Here is a 16,180-nt window from a genome sequence, read left to right as displayed (position 1 = left end):
CACACGGAGCTGGTTTCTTTTGTCCTCCTGGTGGGATTTACAGACACAGATTAGTGCTTGATAAATGGAGAGCATTTTCCAAGTCGAATCTAGTACTTGCTGTATATTCTCCCTACCCGGGAGAACGTGAAAAGTGCTTTAAAAACTCAAGCGACAAGCGAGAGATCAACCAGCGACTTGCTTTACACTAGTGGTGACCTTCAGGTGCCAACCGGGCGCACATTCAAGATTGACAGCCACGTCCCCGCAGGTTTATTAAAGCCAGAACAGATGCCAAGCCCAGGGATAATAAATCTATTTTAATAACATTACTTTTGACAACGATTTGTACATGTATTTAAAGATAACTTTCAACCCCCACCCTTACCCCAGACTCCCATTACAAATTGAGGCGTGAACTGCCCTTGCCAGGAAGTGAGCAAAGCTGTAACATCAAAAGTCTGCACATCCCACTCTCAGAGGAGGGTGACTTTACACTGTGTTGGGAAAAATAACTAAGCATTTAAATTTTTCATTGTACACCTGTACATTGGTTTAGATTGAATGGCTCAAATTAAACAAATATAGAGAGATTTCATATATACAAATATTATATCATGTATAGGTATATTATATCTATTTTAAAAGGATAAAATTTTAAACTTTTACTTTGCATGCATGGCCCAAATCTTTTCTCACTCCCCTAATCCCCAAGTGTGAAGAGGCTCCCCGGTACCCTCCCGGCCCTCGTCCCCATGACCGGATGGGACTTCATGAGAAGGGATGAGCGGCTGACGCTGGTGAGCAAAGCAGGCCACACCGCAGGCCGAGCCCATGGCCCGGTGTCTCCGTGGCCGGTTTCACTTTTCCTCCACATGCTTTGGGTAACATAATTATTGCTATTCAGTTTGAACCTCCAGAAAGAAGAGGCAGGCTCCAGGACCCCACAGACTAGTGAGCTGGGTGCCTTTAGGTACCTAGAGGAGTAAAATTACTCTCATATAGCCAATAGATTTGGGGACATGGAGGCCACCGTTGGGGCCTCCAGACACCGTCAGGCTTGTTTTATAGATTCAGAAGTAGAAAATGATATAGGAGCTTTCAGTCACACAGTGGAAAAAGGAAAACTTAGGAAGCGAAACACATTTTTGTTTTCAGCCACTTACTTTGGAGCCCACTGATGGGGGCAGCCTGGAAGGTTTTCCAGTGGCAAGGCCTCCCCCGAGTGGCTGGCAAAGGTCAGTGCCCCAGGACTGCTAGAATCCCGGACCTGGTCTAGGTGTGGGTGACAGGGACCCTGCTGTCCTGCTTCCTTTCTGTGGCCATTAAACTGCTCCTGCAAGACCTGCCATGAGCCGTCCGAGGAAAAGGTAGCAGCCCTCGGGTCTCACCAGGCAAAGTGAGCCTCTCCCGCACCACTCCGACCCTGCAAAGGACGCTCCTGACCAGCCCTGGATGGAGAGGGGGGTGTTGCTTGGCATGGAGGCTGAAAGTGGATCAAAAGAGGCACAAAGTCAAAAGGCAAAGGTCAAACAAAAGGCCGAAGTCACCACCCGAAAGGAACAAACAAAATCTGCACCACCAGCATCACCACACGGACTGGCGATCACAATTTCCTGCCAGACTCCAACCTCGCGTTGGCAGTGGCAGGAAAGAGCCAGCAGAGAACACTTGGCAAGCTCACGGACGCTGCTCCTGGCGGCGTTCCTAGGGCCCGTGATGTATGTACACGCGAGGCAGGATGGGCGGTGCCATGTCAGAGGGCGGTGCTCTCAGACTCCTCCTCCGAGTCCCTCTTGTCAGTCACTGAGTGTCGCCGCATGTGCTCCAGGGGACTCAGGCGGAGTGTCGACCCGAGCTCTATGTGGATCGAGGGAATATCAAAGTGGACAAGATCTGGAAGGCGGTAGAGAGAAAGGCGGGTGAAAGGGGGCCTCCCAGCAAATGAGAACCTAGTTGCAGGCAAACAATGTCAGCCTTAGGAAGCAGGGGTGGTGGTATTCTAGGGATAGATCATTTGGAGGTTGGTTTAAGCATTTTGTGGCACAATCAGGTTGTGGTCATGCCTGCTTTGCTTCTACCCCGTAAGTTTGCAGAACCAAAGCAAACCCAGGATGTGCCACTGTGGTTCAGACAGGAAGGCCAGAACAGTGCCTCCCTGCCAAGCCACAGGGTCCTTTATTCTTGATAAGAAGGATGCTAAGTCTTAATGACATCTCTTTGGGGATGTATATCAGACTGCATTTCATTCCCCAGAATCTGCAGGGACAGGACTTGAGACAGTGGAAAGGTACCCCTTTCTCCTCTCAAGTCTACGAGTGAATCGGGGAACCCTGAACCAGTGTCCTCACTCTAAGAAATGGCTGCGTTTTGGATGGCTGACATGGGCGGAGTAGAAGGTCTCCCTCAGGACCCTGGTCGTCATAGGTGTGCCAACTGTCCCTAACTGCAGGAAAACCCCCACCTCTAGTGACATCCTTATCAGGAGCATTAAAAGGTCATTTTTTTTCCCGGCAAGATGAACAGGAGAAATGTACTCAAAATAACAGCTCAGTGTCTGGACATCTGTGAGTCGGCAAAGACGACAGAAGTCCTTAGACTGGCAGCTGAGTAGACACAAAGTCTGTTTGCCACAGCATGTTAAAAATGGCCTTGCTGCTGCAGCCGCCGCCCCAGGGGGGAAACTGACAAGGCTGTGTTTGCTGACTCTTCCGGGATGTGGTACACCAGAGAGCCAGAGAACACAGATCCCCTGGGTTCTTTACTCTCGTCATGCTGTCCCCCTCCTTCGCCTGCTTAGTTTTCCTTTTTTTTTTTTTTTTTTTTTTCGCTTTTTTGAGATGGAGTTTTGCTCTTGTCGCACAGGCTGGAGTGCAATGGCACCATCTCAGCTCACTACAACCCCCGCCTCCTGAGTTCAAGCAATTCTCCTGCCTCAGCCTCCTGAGTAGCTGGGATTACAGGCGCCCGCCACCATGCCCGGATTTTTTTTTTTTTTTTTTTTTTTTTGTATTTTTAGTAGAGACTCGGTTTCACCATGTTGGCCAGGCTGGTCTCGAACTCCTGACCTCAGGTGATTCACCCGCCTCAGTCTCCCAAAGTGTTGGGATTACAGGCGTGAACCACCACGCCCAGCCTGCCTGCTTAGTTTCTGGCCCTCACTTAGCTTTGCGAGGCTGGGAGCAGCACTTCAGGAGGCAGAGGAAGGGAACAAATGTTCAGACTGAGGAATACCATACTAAGTGTACAGACATACATTTGGACACTGTCCTGAAAGACATGGTACAAACATGGAAGCTCTGGGACAAAGGTCTTCCCTTAGCCCCACCCCCCAGGCAGCCCTCATGTCCTTCTGGTCTTTGTTTTGCTGCCTGATGGAGAAGCAGAGATTTAGGGGGTGGGGCTGGAGGAACAGCCAGTGCCACTTATTCCTCTGAAGCAGGTGGCCTCAGGCCCACCTCTGCCTTTCCCCGGCTGCTTGGGTCATGTCTCTGCACAGGTGTGAGGCTGAGTGGCCCGGGGCCCACCTCGCTGTGCAGGGTTCGCTATCAGGTAAGAACACAAGCTCTCCCGCTTAGATTAAAAAATCCCAAATATGTCAGGCAGGAAGAGCGTGAGCTTGGACAAGCGTCCTACCTTCCCTGTGCCTCAGCAGTCAAATGGGAATAATACAGGGCAGTGATGAGTTTAGACGGGCCCAGAACAAGCACTTGTGTGAGCTGTCATACCTTTATCCTTGTTGCTGCCTTAAAGAGACTCCCAAGGGAGAAGAGTCACTATGCAAGGGAATGGGATTCAGGGGAAGAAGCCCTCATCAGCATTCCTGGGAAAAGGGACACTGGCTGCTTGTTTCCAGGACACTCTGGAAGCACCTGCCAGGAGAACTGTCTGTTAGCACCAGACACCCTGGTGTCTCTCGGTAGTCCCTGCAGGACCATGGGCCGAATCGGGGGGAAGACCTGGTTTACTCTGGCCACCCCTACTTACTGAGGCAGATACACTGAAGTCCTGGCTTCCTTCATGCCCTTCCCTCAGTTATGCTTTGAGCATTTACTTTTTATAGGAGGAGGAGACCAAACAGATACTGATATAAATACTCCCCCACATTTTATTGAGTTGGATAGAAAGGATCTGTCTGGCCATATCCACTTGGGATGAGGGAGAAGGGGAGCAGGATGAGCTCTGATACGGATTCTTCAGGATTTGCCAGCAGTCTCAGCCTGGAGGAAGCCAGACGTTAGGATCTAAGTCTGGAAGGGGAGATCTGCTGGTGTGAACTCAGGGCCACTGAAAATGGGGTCCAAGCCTTGGTGTGGACCCTGTGCTGGGCTGCAGCAGGTATGACCTCCCCTCAGGACACCTTCCTAAACAAAGGTGAGCAGGTGCATGTCCCCCAGGGTGCTGGGCACAGGCATCTCCAACACAAACGTCTCATAGGAAGAACAGATGTGTTACCGCTCCACGGTCTAAACCTGAGGGAGAGCGGAGGAGGAGGAGCTGCAGATGTGATTCTAGTGAGAGAGAAGGTACGGAAAAGGGGTTGGCTGGGTTCTCCCCCAGCTCCTCCTAATGAAAAGAAAGAAAAAGAGGCTAGGGGTCCCCCAAAGCCAAATAAGCTTGTGGTCAGCTCATCCTTACTGAGGCCAGGGAAGGCTGGAGAGTGAAGCTGCCATGCGGATGGTCTGAGCCACATGCAGAGAGGAGGAGCAGAGGGGAGGAGCGGGCAGCTGGCCTGGCTAGCTAGCGGGGTGGAGGGGCGAGGCCGGGACCAGCTTACCCTGAAAATCCCCCTCACACGTATCCAAAACTGCGCCATTCATGTCACACAGCTGCAAGAACACAATGATAGGATTCGGAGAAAGGAATCAACATGACAAAACATGAACGTCACACACACACACACACACACACACACACACACCCACAAAGCTATGCCAATATCACAGTCCCAGGCAGGCCACACCAAACCATGATGGATTCTACACTGGCTGAGACCTGAACATACAGGACAAAACAGTCTGCTGCCAAAAGGACATTAAAACAGGGTCCGCATAGGGCGAGGGACGTTATGAATCCTGAAGGTCAGGAGTTCTTCAACCTGCGAGATGGAACGTGAACCATTCCGCTTCTCAGAGCCCTCAAGGCACTGTCCTCCCGGGCCTTCTGTTGCCCACTTTTGTTCCCCAATTTCTCCTCTCCTTCTGCTCTTTTCTGCTTCTCCATTGATATCTTCTGTTCATTCTTTTTTTTTTTTCTTTTTTTTTTTTTGGAGACAGAGTCTCTCTCTGTCACCAGACTGGAGTGCAGTGGCGCAATCTCGGCTCACTGCAACCTCCACCTCCCAGGTTCAAGCCATTCTCCTGCCTCAGCCTTCCGAGTAGCTAGGATTACAGGCACATGCCACCACGCCTAATTCTCCAAGGCCTCCCAAATATCTGGGATTGCAGGCGTGAGCCACTGCGCCCGGCCATCTTCTGCTTATTCTATTGCTTATGTATTGACACTACCTTGTGTCCCTTCCCTGGGGTGGCTGGAAGAGTCAGCAGATGTGACACATTGGGAGGAGTGGCCCTGGAGACCTGGTGACCTTCAGCTCCTCTGCATCTGTGACCTTCCCCGAGGGCAGCAAGCATGTGCCCGCCCATCATGGGCTCCTTGAGGAGACAACGCCTCAGCACCAAGACCCACCAAGATGGGAGGGGTGCTCAGTGCATTTTCCAGGGAGAAATTTGCTTAATTTTTAATAAGCCTCAGGGTAGATGACGGCAGCTGCACCTTCAACATTAATTACATCCAACAATAAAGAAGCCAAATCACCAGATGGCTCTTCCCTGTAATATTTAAATCTGACCCAGCACACAGTTGCAAATTGGACTAGCCTTTTCTTTTTTCTTTTTTTTTTTTTTTGAGACGGAGTCTCGCTGTGTCGCCCAGGCTGGAGTGCAGTGGCCGGATCTCAGCTCACTGCAAGCTCCGCCTCCCGGGTTCACGCCATTCTCCTGCCTCAGCCTCCCAAGTAGCTGGGACTACAGGCGCCCGCCACCTCGCCCGGCTGGACTAGCCTTTTCAAAGGCAGCATGGAGCTGAACCCCACAGGGTCACTGCTTCCGTCTAAACACGGAAGAAATAAATCACTCTTTTGGAGAAGGACGTGGAGGGAAAAGTACATGATCCGCAAAAAGTCCCAGTGCACCCTAGGACAGCACTGTTCTCTGAAAGGAGTGGGTGTGTGGTGTGTGGTGTGTGTGTGTGTGTGTTCCAACCCAAGCTGTCTCACCTTCTGCTACTTGGGACAACACTAGGCACACATATGCTCCAGCTCAAAGCCATGCTACTGCACTTTACTAAGTGGGTTGGCTCTAGCCCAAGATACAGCTCAACCCCTGTGCCTGTCTCCCTGAACAAGGAAAATGCTCAAATGACTTTAAGCGGCCACCACAAATATGCCCCTGACTTTATAATCTTATGTGGTTGAAGTGTCTGGGGAGATGTTCCAAATACGTCCCGTTCCTTCCAGCCAATGAATGGTTTTGGCTAAACGTGGTGTGTGTTTGTGATTTTGTGCTTACAGATTTTTCTGGCGGAAGAGACTTATCTTTGTTTCTAAATTTAAATCCAAACTAAATTAAGTTGCTGTGGGTTCATCCAATTAGCTCCTCAGGGAATTGGCCGGGGAGGGGGAACCTGGGGGAGGGGAACGGAGATATGCAGGTTTTCTGAAATTCACCCTTCTCTAAATATCTATCTAGAAGCGTATTTTTCTAGCAAGGTTTATTTTACTAATAGTGAAGAACATCTTTGGTTCTTAGCCCGTCCTCCAGATAAGCATTTATACTTGTCGGTTGCTCGGGCTCTATCCAGGGAATACCTGAGTTTTGATACCGTTTTGTGATCATAACCGCCTCTCCTGACGCCCCACTCCAAATGACTCAGTGTCTTCAACCCCCGATATTAAAAGCAAAAACAGAACTCCAGGCTGGTGGGCTTAGACTGAGAAAGATCCCATAAGAAGCCCCCGTTTGGGACACATGGATTCCAGGGTCGCTGTCCATTGGTGGGCTTCTAAGGAGATCTTATGAGCTACCCCTGGTGCCAGCCCAGTCATCTCAAAGCACGCAGGAATTTGTTCCCTGGCAGTGACACTAGCAATCCCTCCCCTAGGTACATTTCACTAAAGTTCATAAAAAAAGATGAGGGAGCCTGTGGCTTGGTTACCTGTAGACATGCTTTCCCCAGGGGACATGCCATCTAGCATGGGGGGCTCCGTGGACTGTGGACTGGAGGCCGAGAGGTTTACTGTGGGAGGCTGAGGAGGCGGCAGAGTAGGTCGCTGTCGGGGCTTAGGAGTGGGACGAGATTTGCTCAAAGTGCTTGTAAAGACAGAAGGAGAGGCCAGGGGAGGAGCTGCAGCTGGGGAGAGCTGGCCCGAGGCCAAGGAGTACCCCTGAGGGTAGCTCAGTCCATAGGGCGATGGGGTGCTGGGCGGGGTGGGAGACAGGCTGACTGGGGACGGCTGGCCAGCAGACTGGTCTGCCACAGCCCCCGGCTGGCCAAAGGGGACCTTGGGTGGAATTGGTGCCAGCTTCTTTGAAACTGAAAGAGAAAACACAACAACAAAACACAAAGTTGTTAAATGAAGCCACTGTGGGGCCTGTTCACACACCCTTCAGCGTTCAAAGCTGTCCCCACCTCCTGCCCCTCGCCACCCACCCACACCTCCCTGCCCTGCCCCCTGGCCTCTTGCCACATGGAGAGCACCCAATATAAGTTTTAAAAATTAACCTAGAATTGCACGTTTTCCTATCTTCCCATCTGTTAACTAATTTCTCCTCCTCTTTTCTGGCTTTCTGCCCTGATCTACACATGCACACCCAGCCAAACTAGAGAACAAATTTCCCATCCACAGGAGTGGGCTGCCTTCCCAGTGGTGAGACGTATTGTGGCTACACTCAGAGCAAGAGTGAGTCAGTGGGGCAGGGTCCAGCAGAGGATGACTCCAGTTCCATCTGCTGTAATGGACAGTGGAGCCCTGACCCAGGGGCAGGTCCTCGGGATGCAAAATTGACTTTTGGCTGAACCTGTCCAGTGGTTTCTGGCTCCCCTAACAATGATAGGTGAGCAAATCCTCCAGCCACGGAACCCCTGTTCCTCCATTACTTTATATGCTGTGCCTCAATCCTGCATCCTTGCTGCTGAGGCTTTCTTCTCATTCTTGTTCTTTTTTTCAAGAATTGTACCCTCTGGTCTGTGGAGTGACTGCATTTTTCTTTTTTTTTTTTTTTTTTTTTTTGGAGACAGAGTTTTGTTCTTGTTGCCACAGTCTGGAGTGCAATGGCATGATCTCCACTCACCACAACCTCCGCCTCCGAGGTTCAAGCAATTCTCCTGCCTCAGCCTCCCGAGTAGCTGGGATTACAGGTGCCCGCCATCACGCCCATCTAATTTTGTGTTTTTAGTAGATACAGGGTTTCTCCATGTTGGTCAGGTTGGTCTTGAACTCCCAACCTCAGGTGATCTGCCCGCCTCAGCCTCCCAAAAGTGCTGGGATTACAGACATGAGCTACCGTGCCCGGCCAATCGACTGCATTTTTCAAAGCACATCACTGCCCTGACCTCCTTTGCCTTACCTTCATTTCCCTTTTCCCAGTCACCCTATAGGATGACAAATCCATTACACCTTTAATTGAAAATGAATTGGTAAAGACAACAAATTCAAACGTCCAGGAGATACTTGATGGGCAAATATCTTTGAGACAGTGATCACTAACCTGTTAGGCTTAAGCGAGGACTGGCTGTGTGTGGGTCTGATTCCTTTTTTTGTTTTTTTGAGACAGTCTCACTCTGTCGCCCAGGCTGGAGTGCAGTGGCGTGATCTTGGCTCACTGCAAGCTCTGCCTCCCGGGTTCACACCATTTTCCTGCCTCAGCCTCCCGAGTAACTGGGACTACAGGCGCCCGTCACCACGCCTGGCTAATTGTTTGTATTTTTAGTAGAGACAGGGTTTCACTGTGTTAGCCAGGATGGTCTCGATCTCCTGATCTCATGATCTACCCGCCTCGGTCTCCCAAAGTGCTGGGATTACAGGCATGGGCCATGGCGCCCGGCCGTGTGTGGGTCTGATTCTAGAAGAAATTACCTTGTAAGTCCTAAGGGAGAGGTCAGAATCTCTTCCTTCACCCCACCCCACCCCCATGCCCTCCAGGGAACAAAGTCTGTTAGGAGGATACCTCATGTATTCTCTGGGTGTGTCAGTCTGCAGTGTGGATAGAACGACATGCCCTTCAGAATCCTACCAATGTGGGCTCAAATTTCTATCCTGCCACTTACCCGCTGTATTCCCTGGGTCAACTTATTCAAACATCTTCTATGTAATTGGAGGAAAAAGATTTTCTCTGCAGCAGTGTAATAATTAAATGAGATCATGAATGTCAAGTACCCACATCATCACGACATAACAAAACCACTTAACTTTCCAATTTCACTTTTCAACTCTACTTCCTGAGGACAGCGGAAGTGTTTCCAGCAGCCGCTACTGCAGCTCATGGCAGCCACGTGGTCATGGGTGACAGACGCAGGGGTACCCCTGGATGAGAAGCTGGTGGAGACCCTAGGTATCAATGCTCGCACATGCCTTCTCACGAAGGACCTGGGAGACGGAGGATGCATCACCATGTCTGTGATGACATTTACCACTTCCGGTGGCGACAGGAATAGGATGTGAAATTGTAGGCACACTGTCAAAAGACTGAGGTGTTAAAAAAATTTTTTTTTTTAAAAAAAGACCTGCTAAGTGTGCCATCTGTGGGCATGATGGGGAGTAGAGAAGAAATGTATACCTTTCAAAAGATGGATCCGAGCTATTGAAGGTCACTTGGGAAAAGGGACTTGAGTCACTCTAGGCTACACTGCATGCACAGGTCCAGTGTGCCGCACAAACGAAAAGGGTCAACCTGTCACTGGCATTAGGAGGTTGGTTGGCTGCTACCGGAGCCCTGGCTCTCCCACTGGATAAGACAATGACTTAGCCATCACCCCTGTATTGTAGTGCTGCAGGGAAAGTTAAAAGGCTTTTTTTCTTTCTTTTTTTTTTTTTTGTAGATAGAGTTTCGCTTTGCTGCCCAGGCTAGAAGGCAGTGGCACAGTCTTGGCTCACTGCAACCTCCGCCTCCCAGGTTCAAGCAATTCTTGTGCCTCAGCCTCCTGAGCAGCTGGGATTACAAGTGCCCACCACCACGCCCAGCCGACTTTTTTATATTTTAGTAGAGACGGGTTTCACCATGTTGTCCAAGCTGGTCTCAAACTCCTGAGCTCAGACAATCTGCCCGTCTCAGCCTCCCAAAATGCTAGGATTACAGGCATGAGCGACTGCGTCCAGCCAATTAAAGGACTCTAAAACAAAGACGTGCCCAGCTGGGTGCAGTGGCTCATGCCTATAATCCCAGCACTTCGGGAGGCCGAGGTGGGCGGATCACCTGAGGTCAGGAGTTCGAGACCATCCTGACCAACATGGTGAAACCGCATCTCTACTAAAAGTATAAAAATTAGCCAGGTGTGGTGGCAGGCGCCTGTAATTCCAGCTACTTGGGAGGCTGAGGCAGGAGAATCGCTTGAACCTAGGAGGCGGAGGTTGCAGTGAGCTGAGATTGGGCCATTGCACTCCAGCCTGGGGGACAAGAGCGAGACTTCATCTCAAAAAAAAAAAAAAAAAAAAAAAAGAAAGAAAGAAAGAAAGATATGCTCAAGAATATGGTATCTAGACCAAGGAGAAACCACTGGTGCTGGAGAAATGCTCTGAAATTCTGAAATCTCATACCGCCACTTCGGCCCAACTCCTATTCAACCTTCACCATGTCGTTTCTGCTGGGCCACCCGTCCTAACTCCTGAGTCTAGAAAGCATGCTCCCAGGTATCCTCACTGTACCCTGGGTGTCTCCCAGCACAGTGCCAACACCTTTGCCTTCTCGTTGCCTTTCTTTCTGGAAAGCACAGAGCTCTGTACATAGCAGGACTTAACACGTTTGTGTAGAATGCAGAAGGAATTACTCGAGTAGAGATCGAATAAGATCCACGGGCTTGAGGGCAGACAAAGAGAATGAAACTGCCCCTGCAGATGGGAACTAAGGGTGCGCTGGAAAAAGGCCTGTGATGAAGGCACGTGTGGATGAGCTAAACCCAGCCCTATTCGACAAATCCAGGAGTTACAAGCCACTCCCAGAAGTGCGAGTGGTCTGAATGTAGAACACACACGGTGATGTATTATTTCAGACGAGTGAAAGACTTTGCAAAGAGATGACACAGGTAAGAACGAACCAAAAAGGTTCAGATACGAACGCTCAGTACAGCTCCCCATTTATGAAATGTCACACGGAGCAGACCTTTAGCTTGTGGGAGTGATTCTCTAAAGAGATAATAACTGGTCAGTGTGGGCATTCTCGGGCCTTCCAGAGCAGAAGTATTCAGGGTTGAGACTCAGGTACTATAGGAGCTATCCTGACTCCCTCCCGTCACCTTGTATGAGTGATCTAGGGGTAGGCAGCTGTGCAAGGCTGCCTTGGGGGAAAGGAGGCTCCTGCAGATGACCCTACACAGCTTTTCAAATGACAGAGGTAGGGCCTGACAGGTCTCTGGAAAACACACATCATTGTGGACAACGAATTTGGCCCTGGTGACATTTGGTGTATGAGAAGCGCTGTCCTCTATATGCCCCTAATGAGCCCACCTGTCCAATGAGTACACTGAGGAATAACAGAGAAAAGATCCCTTTTAACTTCCAAAGCTCTAATGCCCAGATGGGCATTAGTCACTAAACCACGTGGTTTCTCAATATCCAAGTTAACAGAGGAAAGCGAGTCTGCAGGGAATGTCACAGCCACCTCCGGCCTGAGACCAAGGAGAAGGGAAGCAGGGCCATACCTTTCCGGAGGGTGTGAGGACTCTGGTCTGCAGGCGGCTGGCTGGGGCTGGGGCTGGTGCCTGGCTGAGCTCCTGGTTGAGCCCCCGGTTGAGTCCCTGCACAGGCTGTCCCCTGGCTGGAGCCTGGACTTCCTTTCTGTGCAGACCCTGGAGAAAGTTCCTTGCTTTTTGTTGTGCTGAAAGGAAAGCATATGAGACAAAAGAGAAGCCCTGAACTCAGTGAGCTGCAGCACCAGCCTAGCCGATGGCCACCCTGTGTGTCCTTCTGGGCCCCGTGCAAGTATGTCCCAGCTCTGGTCTCTCGACCCCTTCCTAAAGCCTTAGGCAGGTGCCCCATGGGGTGACTGTCCTTTCTGGAGCTCTGACGGCCTGGGTTCCGCCCCCATCTCTGTGGCACTTGGCACTCACTGCCAACGCCCTTTTCATGCCTCTGCCCTCCTCTATTCAAGGAGATTGTGAGCAACGTGAGGGCAGGGGCCTGAGCGCCTCCACTGTATCCTGCCATCAACCTGGGAATTCTAGAACATTCTCAAACTGGGACACCAAAGTGTTTTTCCTACTATAGCCAAGAGGACTTCTTAGGGCCACTGTGCCCAGCGAGTGCTGATGACACGGACTTCTGCTGCCAACCTTGTGGACCAGCTCTTCCAGCTGTTGGCCCTGAGCCTCTAGCCACCCCCCAAGGCAGGAGGTATTCTAGGACTCATCCTCAAACTCAGTACCCATTCCAGCGGAGGCCAGGGTGGACAGAGATCCAGGCCATGCCCTTAAATGGGAGCCAGTTCGAGTCCCAGTCCCAGGCTTCAAGAGAGGTGGAGGTCGATGGCAGTGACGGCTCTGCTCTCTGACCCCTGGAATTGACAACGAGGCAGCCCAGGCCACCAGGTCCTAAAGAGGATCCATCGTTACTGCAAGGCTGTTCCTCAGCCTTCTCCTAAGGATGAAGCGTGTATTAGAAGACACCTCACTCCACGCCACAGAACAGGGATTTGCCCTCCTGACACGCTGATGGTAGATACGACTAATTGATCCCCATACTTTCCCCACGGTGTTCTCAATCCTTTCCAAGAAAATACTCCCAGTGGCCTTTAGTGAATCAGGGGAGATGCCCCAGCGTTGGGAGCTATCTGTCATCCTTGCTAGAACCTACCTGGACTCTGATGCCCATAGGTGGGGCGTGAAGAGTCTGGGAACCGAAATCCCCTGCAATGGCTGTTTCTATCCCACAAAAGCAGGTGCAACCTGGGCCGGGTGTGGTGCCTCACGCCTGTAATCCCAGCACTTTGAGCACTTTGGGAGGCCGAGGCAGGCGGGTCACCTGAGGTCAGGAGTTTGAGACCAGCCTGGCCAACATGGCGAAACCCCGTCTCCACTAAAAATACAAAAATTAGCCAGGTGTGGTGACCTATGCCTGTAATCCCAGCCACTCGGGAGGCTGAGGCAGGAGGATGGCTTGAACCCGGGAGATGGAGGTTGCAGTGAGCTGAGATTGCGCCACTGCACTCCAGCCTGGGCAACAGAGCGAGGCCCTGTCAAAAAAAAAAAAAAGCGGGCACAGCCCATTTCTTTCCTAAACTGATCTGGAAACTCCAAGTGTTAATTTGGAGAAAATTCCAATAGGAACAGAGCATTCTTGTCCACTGAGGTGAGAAAGACTGGGAGCAGGGAGCTGGGCCGGAGAAGCCCACGGCGTCAAAACACAGATCGTCTTCCTCATGCAAATAAATAAAGGAAAGATCCCATTCAATGTGGAGGCACATTCTCTCCCACTTGGGATGAGTCTTACACACTAAACCTAGTTCCCCAAGGGACAAAAACCATTTTATTCAGAGGAACCAAAAGAGCAATAATTCCCTTCTCTATTCTGTTCATGAAAAACGGAAACGGAAAACCCTTGCCTCACTCAGGCTGGACAAGGACCTCAGGCTCCAGGTTACCAGGTACCCGGGCATCAATGCCAAATATCCACCTACCCTTCCATCCACCTCTGCCACTATCAAGTTGCAGATAGTTTGGTTGGCCAACCAACCAACCAAAAACATCTCATAACCAGCAAACCAAAAAATTGCTTCTTGTGGGTGGGTAGACTCTTCTTCCTTCCTTTAGACACACGTCTATCCAAGGATCTAGGAATGAGCTCTTCCTTCTGTTCCCTGCCACCAGACACACTTTTTTTTTTTTTTTTTCTTGGATACAGAGTGTCTCTCTATCACCAGGCTGGAGTGCAGTGGCGCAATCTCGGCTCATTGCAACCTCCGCTTCTCAGGTTCAAGTTATTCTCCTGCCTCAGCCTCCCGAGTAGCTGGGATTACAGATGCACGCCACCACACTCAGCTAATTTTTGTATTTTTAGTCGAGGTGGGGTTTCACCATGTTGGCCAGGATGGCCTCGATCTCCTGACCTTGGAATCCACCTGCCTCGGCCACCCAAAGTGCTGGGATTACAGGCATGAGCTACCACGCTTGGCCCGAACACACTTTCTCCAGCACAGAAACAAGGATTGACCTGCTTAGTCTTGTCCTCTCTCTTTAGCAGAGGTGTAGCTGACCCAATGGGGAGAGGTGGGATGTAGGGTGGCTATTAGGGGTACTACATGACCAAGGCATGCTTAAGGCACGTTTGAGGGCACGTTAGCGCTGAAGAAGCATGACTCAGCCCGTGAGCTTGGTGCCAAGAAGCAGGAAGGAGAATTTTGGGGTTAGCATTCATGCTAAGCAGTTGGGCAGGAGGTGGAGGCAGAGCCTGGCTGGCCAGAGCCAGGGAAAGAACTGAAGGCAGGGTCTGGAGTAGGGAGTGGGAGGGTGGGAACCAGTTAGAGGGAAGGAAGGGCCTGCCATCCTCAGGGGAGGGGGAGCCAGAAAGAGAATCTGGTCACTCAAGGAAACATCACCCGGGTTGCAAACATGCAGGAAACAGACAACACAACAAACCAAAACAACACAAACAAAACAATGGACCACCTGTTTGTACTGGGAGAAATCCATGCAGGGAGAGAGGAAAAAGTGGTGTAAAACAACAACAACAAAAAAGGACACTAACATCCAAAGAAAAGTTACAAAACCGGTCAGCCCGGGCAAAGACATTTGGCCACAGAGCCATGTGAGTGACCTTTAAAATAATCTAAACCAGAGGGTGCCGTTCCCTGCCCACAAGTGACTCTGCGAGACCACCCATCGAGAATGTTCCTGAATGCCTTCAGAGCCTGGGGGAATCCATCTTCAAGGAGCACTTTTTAGAAATATTATTCATATGCCAAATACCACATGGCACTGAGTCCCCTTTCTAAGATGGGAAACTAGGATGGAGTCGATGAGTGTCCAAAAAGGAAACGGTCCCAGCTCATTTCCTGCCTGTGTGTCTGTGTCCTCCTGGTCGGCCTCACCTGGCCCACCACTCTCAGGCTCTGCTTCCCCCAATGAACTTGCTGTGCTTGCTTCTGCAACTCTCAGGTCCATCTGTGGCCTAGCAAGCGCACAACCAGGACCGAGCATCCTCTGAGTTCAAGTCATCAATAGCAACCCAGCATATGCAGGGTCAGGTGCCCCCTTCTATGCTCTAAGACTATTTATCCCCCTGTCCCTTTGTCATCTCCTGGTTTCACAGTGAAAATACTTTTTTTTTTTTTTTTTGACACAGAGTCTTGCTCTGTTGCCCAGGTTGGAGTGCAATGGTGCCATCTCGGCTCACTGCAACCTCCGCCTCCTGGGTTCAAGTGATTCTCCTGCCTCAGCCTCCTGAGTACCTGGGACTATAAACATACGCCACCACACCCAGCTAATTTTTGTCTTTTTAGTAGAGATGGGGTTTCACTATGTTGGCCAGGCTGGTCTCGAACTCCTGACCTCAGGTGATCCGCCCACCTCAGCCTCCCAAAGTGCTGGGATTACACGTGGGAGCCACCCTGCCCGGTTGTGAAAATATTTTTTACCCATTAAACAAAATGAAACAAAACTAAAAAGCCTAGTGGAAGCCTCTGATGTAGGGATTGGTGTGGATGTGGGTGTGTATTTGTGTACTGGTGGTGATGGTGTGTGAGGATGTGTGTCTATGTGTATGCACGTGTGTTTGGAGAAAGAGTTGGGTTAGAAGATTCAGCTTCCCAAAGTCTCCAAAACTTTTCTGGCAGTGGTCATGGAAGAATGCCATGTCCTCTAACAGGAGACACAGTGGCATCTGATTTCATGTTGCTTTCCTGGTGTTCTAAATTGCTGCTTGAGAAAAGATTGAGACAAACAGCAAAGTTGTTTCAAAGTTGGTGCAATTCTCACTTCCAGAAACTGCCTCCCC

General features: G+C 50.6%; 1 protein-coding gene across 5 annotated transcripts in view; it reads right to left on the bottom strand.

Moving 5' to 3' along the window:
* Window positions 1-279: 279 nt before the first annotated feature.
* The window catches only part of ARHGAP44 (Rho GTPase activating protein 44), a 202,171-nt gene continuing 186,270 nt past the window's right edge, over window positions 280-16,180 (bottom strand). For 3 of the 5 annotated variants that reach the window (XM_009189704.4, XM_009189705.4, XM_017950354.3), the window contains 4 exons: window positions 11,893-12,068; window positions 7,195-7,572; window positions 4,757-4,808; window positions 280-1,875 (listed from right to left, as the gene is read on the bottom strand). In XM_009189704.4, the coding sequence (XP_009187968.1) occupies window positions 4,801-4,808; window positions 7,195-7,572; window positions 11,893-12,068 (562 nt within the window). In that variant the 3' untranslated portion in view covers window positions 280-1,875; window positions 4,757-4,800. The remainder of the gene's footprint in view (window positions 1,876-4,756; window positions 4,809-7,194; window positions 7,573-11,892; window positions 12,069-16,180) is intronic. The other 2 variants (XM_003912366.5, XM_003912367.5) reach the window with 1 other exon arrangement.

This window comes from Papio anubis, chromosome 17, assembly GCF_008728515.1.
Source record: "Papio anubis isolate 15944 chromosome 17, Panubis1.0, whole genome shotgun sequence".
NCBI lineage: Eukaryota > Metazoa > Chordata > Mammalia > Primates > Cercopithecidae > Papio > Papio anubis.
The sequence above is the reverse complement of the archived record's forward strand: the minus strand, read 5'-3'. Positions and strand labels throughout refer to the sequence as shown.